The 17,624-nt window shown below is 40.7% G+C and overlaps 1 protein-coding gene across 1 annotated transcript in view; it reads right to left on the reverse strand.

The window, feature by feature from the left end:
- cpne7 (copine VII) overlaps positions 1-17,624 on the reverse strand; it is a 251,789-nt gene that overhangs the window by 71,693 nt on the left and 162,472 nt on the right. The window contains exons 6-10 of the mRNA XM_028809797.2: positions 14,562-14,645; positions 12,796-12,885; positions 4,495-4,593; positions 4,061-4,147; positions 3,026-3,085 (exon numbers count right to left, since the gene is read on the reverse strand). Coding sequence (XP_028665630.1) covers positions 3,026-3,085; positions 4,061-4,147; positions 4,495-4,593; positions 12,796-12,885; positions 14,562-14,645 — 420 coding nt within the window. The remainder of the gene's footprint in view (positions 1-3,025; positions 3,086-4,060; positions 4,148-4,494; positions 4,594-12,795; positions 12,886-14,561; positions 14,646-17,624) is intronic.

A 17,624-nucleotide genomic window follows, 5' to 3' on the forward strand; every position in this document is an offset into this window, starting at 1 on the left:
TTTTGTATTGCTATTATAAATCCTCTGTCACATCAAACATATCACCATGGCCTAGCCAGCTACTGTATTTTGATACATTCGTATCCACACAAGGCTGTTTAAGTTCATGAGGATGTCCAAGCTTGTGTTTTAAGTTGTGCGGTTGTTATGTCCTCTGTGATGTTGTCTGTGATTTGTAGATTATGTGGTGTGTAGTTTGTGCCTACATGAACTATTGCTTTGTGTAGTACTGATGTATGCTATTTTATGTAGAAGAATTTTCTAAAATGATGAATCTGCGTGTTGTGTAAATTAATTATACTTATGAGACAACTTCCTTCCTCAGCATGTGGAAGAGTCATTCTATGACCGATTTGGTAGGAGTTGTTTGTGTTTTTTGAGCATTGTTCTTGTTTTCCTTTGGAGCTGTTATAGGTCTGTTTGTGACCAATGTGTAACTCTGAAGGAATATGTGACTATTTGTATGGTGTATGTATTGATGGCTTTAATTGTGTTGCATGTATGTAGGTGTGTTTTGAGTATTTGTGAAAGATGTGATGTATATTTTTAAGAGTATATTTAATTTTTGCTGTATAAGTTTGTCTTGTTGGAGCCCAAGATATTTGTATAGTTCACCATGTGCCATAGCCTTGATTTGGTAGCCATTTTTAAAGATATACCCACCTTCTCTAAGGATTCCCTTTCCTGTAATTTTTTACACTTGTCCAGTGTCTTGTGAATGTCTTGTGAATATGTTTCAATCATTTCTAGTAACTGCTGTAATGGTTTGTTTGTTCCTGCATATATCTTTATGTCATCTATATAGAATTGATGTGGTAGGGTGTATTGTTGGGTTTGGTTTTTGATTTTGTATCCATATTACATTTTGTTTAATCTGTTTGATAATGGGTTGAGAAACAGAACCAGACAGTGCTAAGTGAGTCTACCTGGAAAATGCCTCATTTTACTGAGTCTGTGTACATTAATGTGTTGTTGACACGTACGAGGTGAGACACAAAAATAACCGGACTGGGCTTGTGGCTTTCCTGGAAAACTGTCTGGAGGTCGGCCAAATGTGAATCATAGAACTACAGTATATCCCCTCTTACACGCCCTCTCAAACCGCCAACCAGCTAGGTACAGTATATTCTGTGAATAGCCCAGTCAGTATTTGCACAACAATAGCTACAGGAATTGCCGAGATAATGTCGGGTGAAAATATCGAACAGCGAATCAACATCAAATTTCTTGTGAATTTTCTCTTCTTCCGTAAAGCAGTTTTTGACTGACAAAAACATTCTTGTCCTCGATCATCCTTCCTATTCACCTGATTTAGCTCCCTGTGATTTTTACTTGTTCCCGAAAATCAAAAGTGAGCTGAAGGGATCACATTTTTTTTCAATGGAGGAGCCTCAAGCAAGAAGACTTCCAGCACTGTTTCAATCAATGAAAGTTACGTATGGAGCCGTGTAGAGATCGGGATAGATAGATAGATTCACATACTCCAGCAGCAGCATACTGATAAAAAACAATATTAAATTAAAGAGTGATAAAAATGCAGGTATAACAGACAGTAACTTTGTATAATGTTAACGTTTACTCCCCTGGGTGGAATTGAAGAGTCGCATAGTGTGGGGGAGGAACGATCTCCTCAGTCTGTCAGTGGAGCAGGACAGTGACAGCAGTCTATCGCTGAAGCTGCTCCTCTGTCTGGAGATGATACTGTTCAGTGGATGCAGTGGATTCTCCATGATTGACAGGAGCCTGCTCAGCGCCCATCGCTCAGCCATGGATGTCAAACTTTCCAGCTCCGTTTCTACAATATCTTCTTTATGCTGCCTCCCCAGCACACCACCACGTAGAAGAGGACGCTCGCCACAACCATCTGATAGAACATCTGTAGCATCTTATTGCAGATGTTGAAGGACGCCAGCCTTCTAAGAAAGTATAGTCAGCTTTGTCCTTTCTTGCACAGAGCATCAGTATTGGTAGTCCAGTCCAATTTATCATCCAGCTGCACTCCCAGGTATTTACAGGTCTGCACCCTCTGCACACAGTCACCTCCGATGATCACGGGGTCCGTGAGGGGTCTGGGCCTCCGAAAATCCACCACCACCTCCTTGGTTTTGCTGGTGTTCAGTTGTAGGTGGTTTGAGTCACACCATTTAACAAAGTCCTTGATTAGGTTCCTATTCTCCTCCTCCTGATGCAGCCCACGATAGCAGTGTCGTCAGCAAACTTTTGCACGTGGCAGGACTCCGAGTTGTATTGGAAGTCCGATGTATATAGGCTGAACAGGACCAGAGAAAGTACAGTCCCCTTTGTAGGGGCAGTATATAGACGGTGACAATGTTTAGAATGTTGTAATTCATCAATAAATATATATATTTTTTACCAATCCGGTTATTTTTGTGTCTCACATGTAGTTTTGTTCTCCATTGCCCCATTAGTGTGGATACTATGGTGTGTATTTTATATAATTACTATTATTAATTTTACAAATATATATTTCCTTTTCCTCCATCCACAGTCTACCATCTTTAGCAGCAGGCACAGGGCAGGACCCAACCCCAGGCAGAACACTGATGTGTCAAAGGGGACTCCTACACTCACACAAGTCCATCTTTTTCTATCCATTGATCTAACCTTCCAGTTCAGGTTCCAGAGGGTTGGCGTCTATCTTGAGACCCTTGGTTGTAGCTTAAGAAACAAATCTAAGCAAAAGGGTAATTGGTAACTTGGAGTTACCAAATACCTAATCGCATAAATGCTTAGATTAAAGTAGCTAAAAAAAACAAAGAGACACAGGATGGATGTGCATACTCCTGACAGGCAATGAGAGGTCTACAAAATTATATTAAATTAAAGTGTAAAATGAAGTATAGACTGATTAGTACTTGCTTTATTACATTTGCAACTTTTAATAAAATTTTGTAAATATACTCCTGTCCATGTAATTCTCTTGTCAGTTGCCCTAAGCAAACAGAATGACAATGTAAAAGAAAATCATGGTGTAGAAGCAAAGTTGATAAAAATAGCAACTTACTGTAAAATGTATCTGGCATCCTCCCATGATGTAATCCAGAAAGGAGTATACTCTGTGAAGCTTCAGACAAACACAACACAAAATACAAGAATCATTAGGAGGAGAAAACATGCTTCAGAAAGTTTCCAATAATTTTATATGTAAGCATTAAACTTCAGTGAAATAAAATGAACATCTGACCGTGATATATAGTAGATTAAACACCTTTACACAATCCAAATAGAAAAAAAACCAATGGTAATGACTACAAACTCATTATCAGCACTTCTCTATAGAACCTCTGATCAATAAAGAAAGAACATCTGATATGCAGCCAAGATGGCAAACATTAAATTCTGGAGATCTGCAGTGAGCATAGATTATCATTACAATTTGTTAGTCTGAGACAGTTTTAGAAATTTCTTCTGGTGTGGGTTATACTTCAGAAATGCCCTCAGTGTAGTGTGCAGGTGTTAGTTCAGTTTTTACACACTTTACTTCTTAATCATTCCTCCATTCATTTTCTACTCTGGCTATCTTACGTCAGGGTCATGGCAAGGCATTGCCTATCGTGAAGCAGAAACCTCTTCTGGTTCATCACAAGGTGTCTCATGAACACTCCTACAGGTTCGCCCTTAGAGCTGCATTTGTGAGATGGGGAGAAGGATATTGTGGAGGTAAGTACATTTTTTTAACCTTGCTATGATCATTAATTTGTTATTTTTTCTTTATGAATCAGTTTGGTGTGGCAGTGTACTTATTTGTTGAGTAAAATGTAAAGAGTGACATGTGAACATTTGAGAATTCCCCTTTCATTTGAGTAATAAAAAGTCCGATTTTATACTAAATGCCATCCTGAGACAGTACATAAGCTTAACACTGCTCAGATTGGTCCAGTTGTGTTGATACAGTCAAGGCCAGAATGAAAAAAAAATCCATAAAATGATATGCTCAATTTCTTAAATCTTAAATGAGGTCTAATTGGTAAAGTTGACTTAACAAAGAAAAGCAAAATAAGCAAAGTGTCTTGTAATACTAATGAAAACATCACCTTACCTTCAGGTCAGTTAGAATAACCACTCCAGAGTTTTTGTAGTTCCTCTTCTTCAGTTTATATTTTGGATTGACACAGTCCCAGCTGACCTTTGTTACAGACAAATAATAGAGATGCATCTATATTTAATATAGATTATACAGATTTAATTCTCACCAATCTGCAAACACTTCCCCAATTAACTTTTGTCAAAAAAACTATAGCATATTGAATATTTTCTTTTTTATGGGACAAACAGCCTAGATATGACACAATCAAAATGTGCCATTTGTCCTAGATAAAAAAAATATATAGTTGAGGAAGTAAATACAATGCCCTGATTTCACAGATATCCAGTATGCATCTTAGTAAATCATTCATATTGACAATCAGTCTTCAGAAGAAATGTCTTGCAAGATAAACATATATGTTTTAAAAAGAAATACTTTTCACTCACCTTGTTACCACTCATGACCTTTTGCATCTCCCCAAAGGTGGCATAAAACTCACCAATGAAGTCATGTTTTCCTCGTGAATCATAATCCCACACCAAACACTGGAAAGATAATACAGAAAAAGCATGATCTTTAAAATTTGGTGTGCAGTGTAAAATCCCAAGAAGAAGTTCCAAGAGATATTTTTGGTCATTCTAGAGAAATACCAATCTAATGGAAAGATTAAATTAGTAGCAGAATATATGCTGATCATGAGTTCAGGGAAAATATGGCATCAGTAATCTGGATAATTACAGTACATACTTGTGTATTGTCTTACTTGATCATACGTCAAGTAATACTGTGTGTGAGTGTGGACATATATACAGATATACATATATATATATATATATATATATATATATATATATATATATATATATATATATATATATATATATATATAGTATAGTATACGAGGGAGAGTTCACATGCCGAGAGGTACTACAGTCACTAGTTCAAATTACTGTGACTTGCTGAAGACCAATGTGAAGCCTTCTATTCAATCCAAGTGGCAGGGACTGATGTCTCAAAGAATCCTTTTGCTGCAAGACAATGTCTGCCCACTCACTGCTAAGAACACCAAGGCTTGTTTGGATAAACTGAAGTTTGAGGTATTGCAACATCCTCCTTATTCGCCAGATTTGGCATTGTGCGATCTCCATCTTTTTGGACCACTAAAAAAACATCTGCGTGGTTGTTCATTCAAGACAGATGACAACATGAAGGAAATGGTGCACGAGTGGTTGCGAAGACAAGATAAAACCTTTTATTCTGCTGGAATCCAGGTACTTTCTGGCAGGTGACGCAAGTGCATTGAGAAGGGTGGAGACTACATTGAGAAATGACTTTATCAGTTTTGTTAAGGTTTGTTCCATTTTCTAATAAATCCCATTTTCTAACTTTAGCTTGACTCCCCCTTGTATATATATATATATATATATATATATATAGTCAGTTTATATATATAAAATCCAATGTTTGTCTGTATGTCTGTCCGCTTTTCATGTTTTTTTTCTTGAACATTCCAGTTGATTTTGTGACCTCTCTCATCACGCTAAGTATCATAGTTCACTTGTGGTACTGATTTTTTTGCGCGAATCCGAGAGAGACGCAGCAGGCCAAGGGGAATGGGGGTGGGGCCCTCCTCACTGACGCGCCAGCCTCTGGGTGTAACTTACATCTGCTTAGCTAGCAAATGAGAGAACTACCTTAACGGATATAGATCTGGTTTTTTTCTTGAATTTGCTTGAACATTCTGATTGATTTTGTGACTTCTCTCATTGCACTCAGAATCATAGTTCACTTGCAGGAGTGATATTTTCGCACTAATCTGAGACAGAAGCTGCAGGCCAAGGGGAGGGGGAAGCATGACATCTGGAGCAGGGATCCTGGCAGGGCCCTCCTTGCTGTCCTGTTCCACTTCTACGTGGGGAAAGCCACGGGGGATAGCTAGTGTATATATACACACACATACATATACAGTATATATATCCTTATATATAATTTGATAGTATCCGTATGTATGGTGTTCGCGTCAATACCCCGTATGTATGGTGTTCGCATCAATACCGCAACTCAATACAAGTTAGAAGCATGAGTAATGACGGCTGGGTATTAACAACAGTCATTGTTTAAATTTTAGCCAATCTCAGATCTAAAATGAGTGACGATTGCAACACAGCCACAACAGCAGTGGCCGTGGAAAGGATGCATAGGAAACAAAGTCACATGACTGACCAGGAACGTAGACTTGCTAATGTGACCAGATGTGCAACAAACGGATGAGCAGCGTGCGGCTACAAATGCTACTAATGCTGAAAGAAATCGTGCAAATCGGACACAAAGGACAGATGAAGAATGTGCGCTACAGAATGCTACTAATGCTGAAAGACATCATGCCAGCCGTGCACAAGCGACTGAAGAAGCTCGAGCAGCCGCAAATGCAGCATGGGTTGAAAGACATTGAGCAGCCCGTGCCTTGTGGCGTGAAAATGCTTAGCGGCACAGCATTGCCATGTGCAATCACACAGATGTTATTGAGGACGAAGTTCTGGAGCACCACTCTGGTGCATTTGTCAACCTGTGCAAACATTGCAACTCATTCAACTTCACTTGTGAGAACAAGCAACATGGAGAATACAATTGCTGCCATAAAGGTCGAGTTCGAATTAACCCTTACAGATACCCTGATAGGTTTAAGAACCTGTTGATATATTTAGACCCAAACTCCAAGCATGTCTTGGAAAATATCAGAAAGTACAACAGTGCATTAGCCTGTGCATCCATGGGCGCACAAATATCCCTGCCTCCAGGCCATGGTCCATATTGTTACAGAATACATGGCCAAATATACCATCAACCTGGACCCTTGCACCCCGGAGAGGGTGAAACACCAAAATTTGCTCAAATCTATATATTAGAACAAAATCATTTCAGGGACTTAAAAAAACAAATAATTCTTTGCAGAGAAAGTATTGATTTCACAAACATAGAATTTGTAGCCCGATTCGATCAGGCTCCTAGTCACTAGTATATATATATATAATTGTATAAATATACAGCTGCTGTCTTCTTCCTTGGCCTCCTTCCAATGGCAAATGATCATCTGTGTGACTCCACGCTCCCATCTACGTCATATATTGCTAGTCTGCACATATCTCACACCACTCATTTGTAGTTACAGATAACACCATCTGTCCTTATTTTCTCACCCCCATAAACCAATCATAGCCAGGATCATTCCAGAGGCTCATCTGCAGCCATATACCCAGGTAGATAAATAACATTGACAGAGGATTGCCTTTGAAATGTTTGCAGGTAAGTACCCACTAGCCACTCTGCAGTAGAATTAATTTTACCATGCTTTTGAGAAGAAAAAAGTTATAGTTGAGATGAAAATGTACAGCATGTACTAATGGTGCAAATTTCCCTAGTGGAGAAACACCATTTGTTTTGTGATACATAACTTTAAGTTTTGCTGTAAATTCAATTTTACCATGAATTGTTTTGCTTAACACTACTTGTCATCTTGACCCACCTATAAAAGGGGGTGCATCCATATATTGGATTTCAATATCAAATCTATTAACGTTCTTTATTATTGTTAGTGAAAACAGAGAGGTATGCCTTGAAGAGTCTTTGTTGAACTTTTCATGACCTTACTTTTGTGTTTTGGGCTTTGACAAATGATTCTCTGACTGCTTTTGCTGTTCTCACCTTTGCCTGTTTTTTGACTATGCCTCTACCTAATCCTTATGCCTTTTCATTTCCTGGCTACTGTCATTTCTTTCATTGAAATTTGAAGCACTGGTGGCTTGTGTGGGTGAAACAACAAGTTAATTGCAATTAACAGCATATCCTCTTTAATAAAACCCCTGTGTGCATCCAGTGTCCGTGTGTGTGTGTCTTCTGGTGAAGTGCGCATGTGCAGGGCACGGCGCGGTGCTTCACAGGCCGCCTGACGCATCACACAAGACAGAGGGGGCGGGACCTATAAAATATCGTGCGGTCGATCCAATCAGATTTCTGTAAATGAGGTAAGACTTAAAACAAAAGGCATGAAAAATCCAAACGGGTACTGAGACGCGGAGACCAGCTTCCCCAAAGAGGTGGGATTAGTGTTTGTTGTTGTGCAAGTGTTCACTCTGAGGATGTCAGATTTGCAATTAAGAAGCCTGGCCCGGTAAAGTGTAAAGTGTCAGTCATTGGAGTGGTTTTCCTAAATATACGAATTTTCATGATATTACAATAGGATGACTTTTAAAAGTAGATTTATTTTCGCGCACATAAAATCCGTTGGTGGGGAGACGCCACACATACAATAATCAGCTGCACACCAGCACAGATTAAAATATTTGCTGGGGAACTGCACAGTACTTGCTGGAGAGACGCCACAAGCACGATTATCAACTACACGCCACACATTACATCAGTTGCTGGGGAGAAACTGCTGATTGCCCACGGTTGTGACAGAAAATTAAACGCATATTACGGACATCAAAGCAGTATCACCGTCAGAGAAAATTACAGGCATTTTACGGAAATACAAACTAGTATTACTGCGAGAGAAAATTAAAGGCACACAATACAGTGATGCATATCACAGCCACATACAAGCCAGTATTACTGTAACAGAAAATATTACGGACGTACAAGCCTATATTACTGTGACTATCTACTAACAACATGCCACCCAAAAAAGAAGAAAAAGATAATGAACGTCAGAAAAACGCTAAAAGAGAAAGACTCAGAAGAGCAAATAGATCTATAGAAGAAAAGGAAAATGAGCGTAAAAAAAAATTATCAAAGAGAATGCACTACTGTTCTAGCACCCGTTATTGTAACGGGCTTAATGTCTAGTTCATTATAATTTATCATATTTCCTTCAAGTATATTTTTCAATAAAGCAGAAATAAAACTGTTTAAATAATCATTTGTCTATGCAATTAAATTATTGCAATTAGTTTAAGAAACAGTTTTGTGTAACAGAGACAATGCCCAACAACCACCAAACAACATTGCTGAAATATTTAGAAAAGCCCATACGTATGATTTGGACTGCTACTGTATGTTACCAAAAACACTAACAATTACACAAAAAATTAAGTTGTAAAAAAGTGAAACATCAAATCTTGGTTCTGCTTTTGTGCACCATCAGCAATGTTACAGTTCAGGTTGCGCTTAATTGCAAGATACACTCAAGGCCAGCTCCATACTTGTTACCTGCAGACGAGGAGTCATTAATTAAACTGAAAATGTGCATAGATTAGGCTTTTAAATAACAAATAATTGACTGAAAAAAACATTTAAAAATGTATCAGATAGGGTTATTTATTTAGATGTTTTGAATTGTGCATATGATGTACCTTTTGTCCTGTGGGACCCCGGAGGCAGCTGATAGGTACCGGCAGGCCAAGCGGAATGCGGCTTTGGTGGTTGCTGAGGCAAAAACTCGGGCGTGGGAGGAGTTTGGGGAGGCCATGGAGAATGACTTTCGGACGGCTTTGAGGAGATTCTGGTCCACCATCCGGCGTCTCAGGAAGGGGAAGCAGTGCAGTGTCAACACTGTATATGGTGGGGATGGTGCGCTGCTGACCTCGACTCGGGACGTTGTGGGTCGGTGGGGGGAATACTTCGAAGACCTCCTCAATCCCATTAACATGCCTTCCAATGAGGAAGCAGAGCCTGGGGACTCAGAGGTGGGCTCCCCCATCTCTGGGACTGAGGTTACCGAGGTGGTCAAAAAACTCCTTGGTGGCAGGGCCCCGGGGGTGGATGAGATACGCCCGGAGTTCCTCAAGGCTCTGGATGTTGTAGGACTGTCTTGGCTGACACGCCTCTGCAACATCGCATGGACATCAGGGACAGTGCCTCTGGATTGGCAGACCGGGGTGGTGGTCCCCCTCTTTAAGAAGGGGGATCGGAGGGTGTGTTCCAACTACAGAGGGATCACACTCCTCAGCCTCCCTGGAAAAGTCTATTCAGGGGTCCTGGAGAGGAGGGTCCGTCGGATAGTCGAGCCTCGGATTCAGGAGGAACAGTGTGGTTTTCGTCCTGGTCGCGGAACAGTGGACCAGCTCTATACCCTTAGCAGGGTCCTGGAGGGTGCATGGGAGTTTGCCCAACCAGTCTACATGTGTTTTGTGGACTTAGAAAAGGCATTCGACCGTGTCCCTCGGGGAATCCTGTGGGGGGTACTCCGAGAGTATGGGGTACCGGCCCCCCTGATAAGGGCTGTTCAGTCCCTGTACGATCAGTGCCAGAGCTTGGTCCGCATTGCCGGCAGTAAGTCGAACCCGTTTCCAGTGAGAGTTGGACTCCGCCAGGGCTGCCCTTTGTCACCGATTCTGTTCATAACTTTTATGGACAGAATTTCTAGGCGCAGCCAGGGTGTTGAGGGGGTCCGGTTTGGTGGGCTCAGGATTGGGTCACTGCTTTTTGCAGATGATGTTGTCCTGTTTGCTTCATCAGGCCGTGATCTTCAGCTCTCTCTGGATCGGTTCGTAGCTGAGTGTGAAGCGGCTGGGATGGGAATCAGCACCTCCAAATCCGAGACCATGGTCCTCAACCGGAAAAGGGTGGAGTGCCCTCTCAGGGTTGGTAGCGAGATCCTGCCCCAAGTGGAGGAGTTCAAGTATCTCGGGGTCTTGTTCACGAGTGAGGGAAGAATGGAGCGTGAGATCGACAGGCGGATCGGTGCGGCATCCGCAGTAATGCGGGCGTTGCATCGGTCTGTCGTGGTGAAAAAGGAGCTGAGCTGCAAGGCGAAGCTCTCAATTTACCAGTCGATCTATGTTCCTACCCTCACCTATGGTCATGAGCTATGGGTAGTGACCGAAAGAACGAGATCGCGAATACAAGCGGCTGAAATGAGTTTCCTCCGCAGGGTGTCTGGGCTTTCCCTTAAAGATAGGGTGAGAAGCTCAGTCATCCGGGAGGGGCTCAGAGTAGAGCCGCTGCTCCTCCGCATCGAGAGGAGTCAGATGAGGTGGCTCGGGCATCTGATCAGGATGCCTCCTGGACGCCTCCCTGGTGAGGTGTTCCGGGCACGTCCAACCGGGAGGAGGCCCCGGGAAGACCCAGGACACGCTGGAGGGACTATGTCTCTCGACTGGCCTGGGAACGCCTTGGGATTCTCCCGGAAGAGCTAGAAGAAGTGGCCGGGGAGAGGGAAGTCTGGGCATCTCTGCTCAAGCTGCTGCCCCCGCGACCCGACCTCGGATAAGCGGAAGACAATGGATGGATGGATGGATGGATGTATCAATTATGAAATATAAAATAAGTCTAACTATCTTAATCTTCTGCCCAAATAGAACAAAATATTTGCATGATCAGTTTGCACTGATTATTGCCTAGTTTTATTGATTCCACTACAACATACGCTAATGTAGGTTATAATGTAGGTAGCATACAATTAATTAAACAACAACAACATACCATGTCTGTGTTAGGGGAAGTCTGAGTGAGGTATAAGGAATAAAGAAATTCTACTCTGTGTCATCTGCACTTTAGCTGCTCGGACATGGGTAGCACCTGCACAGGTCAGATATTCCTCCATGGGTGACCAAAACAGCTCTAAGGCAAACACATAAGTTGCCAGGGACAGGGTTGACCCACCAACATTCATCTTTGAACTTAGACCTGTTCTTTGACAGCATGTTTTGTTTGACAAGTGAACTTTCATTTCCAGACATCACTATGTGTAACGCCTTGTTCTGGATGTTCTGCTATACTGTATTCTTTTGTTTACACCATCAATATGTAAACACAGCATAACAGCAATGATGACAGTTGACTTGCAATCCCACTCAATGTACTGTGCTTGTCCGCAACATGAAAACAAAACTAATTCACTCTGCTTGCATAATTGGTTTGGTTTTAATTGTTCTCATGTTATTCTCTGCATTTTGAGGAGCTGTGTATATATGAAAAGATGTGCATGAAAATTTGGGACAAATTACGTCCTTCACTGAGTCAATACAATATGCTGTACTTTATGTTCCAATACGGGACAATCCTGCATTGCAAGGCATGAGTAGTGACTCTACTGATATGCGTGTGGATGAAGACCACTGTCAAAAAACAACACAGGAAATAATCAACTGCTATTAATAGACTTGGTTTCATTTGGCACTGTTTCATTAAGTGTTAAGCGCAATCGAATTGAATGGATTAAATTAGGCATTTAGAACTTGCTTTAAAAGATGTAATTGCAAAAAGTTTTACTCCATTAATCACAAATATTAATGGAAAATGTTAATAGCAATTAATCAGCAGCTATATTTTCCATTATTATGTGTCTGCTAGTCATGGCAGAATCTTGCCAGATTATGCACCATTGGAAATATAGGAAGTAAAAACTTCTCAGAGGGAAATTTCACATGAATATCCTTCCCAAGTGGAACAATTTGGTGCCTCATCATGTGCTATTTTGCCCCATCAGCTTCTGGCCCTTGTAACATCCTTGACTGAGGGAGTCTTCAGTAATAGAACATGGAAGAAGAGACCAAAGTCAGTTCATCATATACAGTATATAAAGACAATTAATTATTCATACATGCCTGAGAAAATGGAACTTCTTCATATGAGAAAACTTCATAAAAGTGTAGCTCCTATTCACCTACCTTAGGGTACTTAATACTTTTATTGCCTAAAGAAAAAGTACCATATGGAATGTAAAAGGTGACAGAGATGGAGGCAATTAATATTCCTCAAAAGGTTATTTGCTTTGCTTAAATCCCCAGATAGCTCCCAAGGCTTACCTTAAGTTTTCGATTCTCATCACAGCTGCACAGGGAGTTCAGGGAGACTTTAAACGGCTCCCAGACAGGGTTCAGGTTGTTCTTAACAACCTGCGAATAGAACATGACAAGAAGGATAAGAGAGAGATGGCAGCCCACTTGTAGTAAAATGTTCTCTACTTTCAACTGTCTTTCTCCCATTCTCTCATGCCTGGCAAGGCAGACTGTGTGTTCTTTACAGAAACTGAATAATTTAAGTAACATGTGTGGCAGGAAATGAAAGCTAGCCTTGGTTTTGCTCTTGTTAAATAATCTATATTAAATCATTTGTACTGGAACTCCACTTTGAAAGCTCCCTTGTCGGCATTACAACTGTATTGTGCAATCAAAGAGGTTCACTTTTAACTTTTGCCATGATGCATTTCCCTAAAGGAACACACATAATATAATGAAGCATAATGGGATTAGGGCTCTACAGCTTATCTAGTCTTTCTAGATTTTATTCCAATTTTCTAATTTAAATACACTGAATGAAATATATCTTTTGTTTTTCATTTAAGTCGGATAGCAAATATGTTTTCTTTGTCTCTCAAAGATCAGTGAGCGACATTTAGTGACAGAAACGGCTTTTAACAAGTTTCATTTAGATTTACTAGAATTTCACAGTGAGAAATCCACTAAGCTAGTATAAACCGTAATTCGAAGAACCGATGATTGAGGATCATGCGTTGTTTGTGTGTCACATGACCACACCTATGAGTTGCTGTCATAGGGGTTGTAAGAGTATATCTTTTAGAAAAGAATTTAATGAAATATCACAAAAATGGAAATGCGACCATATCTCGGAAAAGCAAATGGTTCTGTACCATTTCCACCACTGTGGTGACAAGGTCATATTTGTAAAACAGTGAGCCAAGTTTAAAAGCTAGCTCAATAATAAGTTACTGTACATGTCCAAAAAGCAATTGAAAGCCCAGACAGTAAACATTCAGTTTTTATTACCGCACCTACCTTACAGTCATTTCTTTTCTTAAGCCCTGCTCCCTACATAGCATTTTACATTTTTACTGAGTAGAGGTTCCTTCCCTGCAGATGTCAAGAAAGTTACAAAATCTTTGCCTCATGTCCACTCCAACAGGGAAAACTCTACCTAATATTACTAAAGAAACCAACTGACAAGCTCCTCTCATTACTTTCAGATGACATTCTGCAAAATCTTCAGCAGTCTTTCTTACTGGAGCTCATTCGATTGACTTTGTACAAATGTTGTTTTCTATACCTGAAACATTTTGTTCTCTGTCTTCAAATTTCTTCAATTTCGATTAACCTCAACAGATAAGACATATTGTCTCCTGAGTTATGATGACGTTCCTTAGGTTCAACAAACTAATGGACTGCTATGATGAAAGAGCTACAAGCCTGACCTCGCACAGCATCTCAGCACATCGTCCTGGGGTTACACAAGTAAATGTGACTACTGTCTGGTCCTAACAAGGACATTCGATTGAGAATGATGCTTCAGTTATTTTTTGGGGCAAGCTACATCCATTTACAAACTTGCTTATGGCAAACTATTTTAAATATTACTGAAAAATTATTCTGGACAAAAACAATGCATTCGTCACATTAGCAAATAGTTAAAAAATATAAGGATGAAGTAGCTGCAAGAAACGTACTCACTATGTAGCACGGAGCAAGTCCATGCAACACACCTCTCTTGTAAGCTTTGCTTTTTTGGTAACAGTGACACTGTTTCACAGGGAATATTTACTGTTTCATTTCCTCACCTCTGTCCGATACACAAGTTGCTCACTGTCATCATCATTCATCCTGTAAATCTCCAGGAATGGATCAGACTTGCTGAAGAGATCCTACAAAAGAAGTAACCAGACATGGCCTTCCACATTAACAATAAGACCTTTCAAATGTACAGTGTACTATCAAATGATTAAACATAGTATAACAAATGCAAGAAAGAATTATGGACCATGGTAAAAACTTACCAAAATCTATCAAAACACAAGTGCAAACTAAACAAGCAAGCACACAGGGGCTCATCATTGAGAACTGCTAGGCAAGCATTAGACGACAAGAAAAGGACAACTGTGAAATGGGCATTGTACTATTTCTGTGTGTTAGAGTCAGCATGACATTGGATCTTCTTTTCCTTGTTTGGAATGGCATGATTTACCTAAGTGGGGGCTTGCACGTGGAGAAAGAGTATAAAGCCTTGGAACATTGCCCGGCACACCTTTGAAGCCGACAAACGGATGGGAGATACTGTCATCTGGTCCGGAAAATCCTTCCAACGCAGAGACGAAAATGGCAGACTGTATACATCAGGCCTCCACTTCGGTAACAGTCTTGTCATGGCTTCCTTGTCTGTTATGCCGCGTAATCCGTCATTAAAGAAAGCTATTATTTCTCCTATGTGATTTCTTACCGCCGTATCACTAAGGGAGGGGTATCGCCTTTTTATATTATATCTATATAGTTTCGGGTTATATAACATGCTGCAATTACAAAAGAACCTATTTCAACCAGGGAGTGCTGGATTCAAACAGACATGGTTGAAACCAGGAAAAAGGTCAAAACCAGGAGATCAAAAACCAATACAAGAATCAAAAATTTGTAGTCAAAAATTTTCAAAGTTGAATGTAAAATACAGAAGAATTAAAAGAGGAATTCTTTTGAAAAGGATAAAAGTCAAAAGAGGGTTTTGTATCCACAAACTCAGATAAAACATGGACGCTTGACTAGAAAAAAAAAACAATAACAAAATGAATGCAAAAACATAGAAGTACAGTATTTAAAGAAAGCATACTAAAAATTAACAAAAAAAAATCCTAATTCATAACAAACACCATACCAAGGTACTTTATAAAAACAGACAGTGAGCATCGGTCTTCTTTGTTCCTAAAACAATATTAGCTTTGCTCTTCCAGGTCAGTCATTCCTCTTCAACCAATCAGCTTTAAACTCAAGCTCTGATTTCATAAGTAAGAATTGAACAAAAAAGTACAAAAAAAATGTCATTGTTCCAGTTTTAAAAAGACCCTTCCTTTCTCATTCACAAAAACATGAGCAAAACCTTCTGAGCTGATTGATGGTGAATGATGGAACAACAACTTTGAAGTTGTTCCAAGAACAACAGAACCTGAGGAAATCGGATTATCTACGACCACAACTGCTTTTATAGTAGAGGCCCAAGCAGATTAAGGGACTTGCTCAGAGTCGGACAAAGGCAGAAACTGAACCAGGGGTTTAGTGTTCGGGTTTTTTAGCCGCTGCATCATCAGCTTAATGAGCAGGGAAGAGTCAGTAGTGGTCAAAGCTGTTCTTCTGTCTGCATGTGCACCTTATGCCTACTTTATCCTCCTTTATGAAGACAAAATAAGTTAAGTATTAACTTGTGTTCTTAATACATTTTTAAAACACTTTTTCATGGTTTGTTTCTGACTAAAGTACCAAACACAATAAAGACACAATATTAGATGCCATTTTTTTTCTTCATTTTCAATACTACAGGGTGTGCACAAAGTCCGTATACCCCTGTCTTTGGGAGGATTTTGAAAGCTAATGGTTACTTCTTAGGAATCCAAAACATCTGTATGGGTCCCTCCATGATCTCTGCAACATTTGTGGGATGACTTTCTGGAACACTGCGCGAACTGCATGTTTCAGTTCATCGTTCGATGAATAACGGCGCTTCCGCACATCTTCTTTGATTAACCCCCAGAGTGCATTATCTGGAGTTGTGAGATCAGGGCTTCTCAGAGGCCACGGAAGTGGAGCGGGATTATTGTTTCATCCAATGATTCCCAAAAACATCGTTGAGGCAATCACGCACGGTGATTGCGAAATGGGCAGGTGCCCCGTCTTGTTGAAACCAAACACTGTCAAGGACGCCCTGGTTTCTCAGTTGCGGGATGAGCCAGCCATTCAGCATTTCCAGATAACTGATTTGGTTAACAGAACCATCAAAAAAATTAGGGCCAAACAAATGCTGTGCTGTCATTCCGGCCCAGATCATCACGTGTGGTGGGCTATGCTCAATTTCTTCAAAGAAATGTGGATTTTCTTTTCCCCAGAAAAACATGTTTCGATTGCGGGAGCTGCGATAAATCACGCACTCGTCAGAGAACGTAACCTTTTCCTTCTCAGCATTTGTTGGAAATTGGTACAGCATCAGATCACAAGCTTCCTGACGTCTATCCAGGTCTGCATCTGATAACTCGTTAACGGGCAATGGACGCCAACATTTCATTTGAAAGTCCTGTTTGATGTGTTTTCGCATTGTCGATTCCGCTATTCCCAACTCAGCAGCACGTTTACGAGTGGAATTCATTGGGGATCGTTGGACAGACTCTGCCACATCTGCACACGTTTCATGCCTTGTGGATGGTCTTCCACTTCGCGGAGCATCTCGGATGCTGCCCGTTGCAAAAGCCTTCTTCTCCCACTGCAACAACGTCCTATTTGTCGGCGATGCCTTCCAAAAACGCACAACAAAGTCATCCATGACATTTTTGATCGATTTCCCAGTAACAGGCCACTCATGAACCCACACAGTGGCCACCAAATGTTCCTCGATTGTGAAAACACTTGTGTCACCCATCGCTTTGTCTTGGAACATTGCCACGTTGTTGCGATTTCTTGAGCCGCAGCAGGTGGCAGCACCAGACGGGATGTCGGAAACACACCTCGAAATACCGGGAAGACTTGGGCTGATGTCCACAGGAACCAAATGGTCATGGTTATTCCTGTAAATGCTCCTAAAGATAGGGGTATACGGATTTTGTGCGCACCCTGTACATCTAATTCTGCAAGAGTGTTGTGATGGCACATGG

The sequence above is a fragment of the Erpetoichthys calabaricus genome, chromosome 9 (genome assembly GCF_900747795.2).
Source record: "Erpetoichthys calabaricus chromosome 9, fErpCal1.3, whole genome shotgun sequence".
Taxonomy (NCBI): domain Eukaryota; kingdom Metazoa; phylum Chordata; class Cladistia; order Polypteriformes; family Polypteridae; genus Erpetoichthys; species Erpetoichthys calabaricus.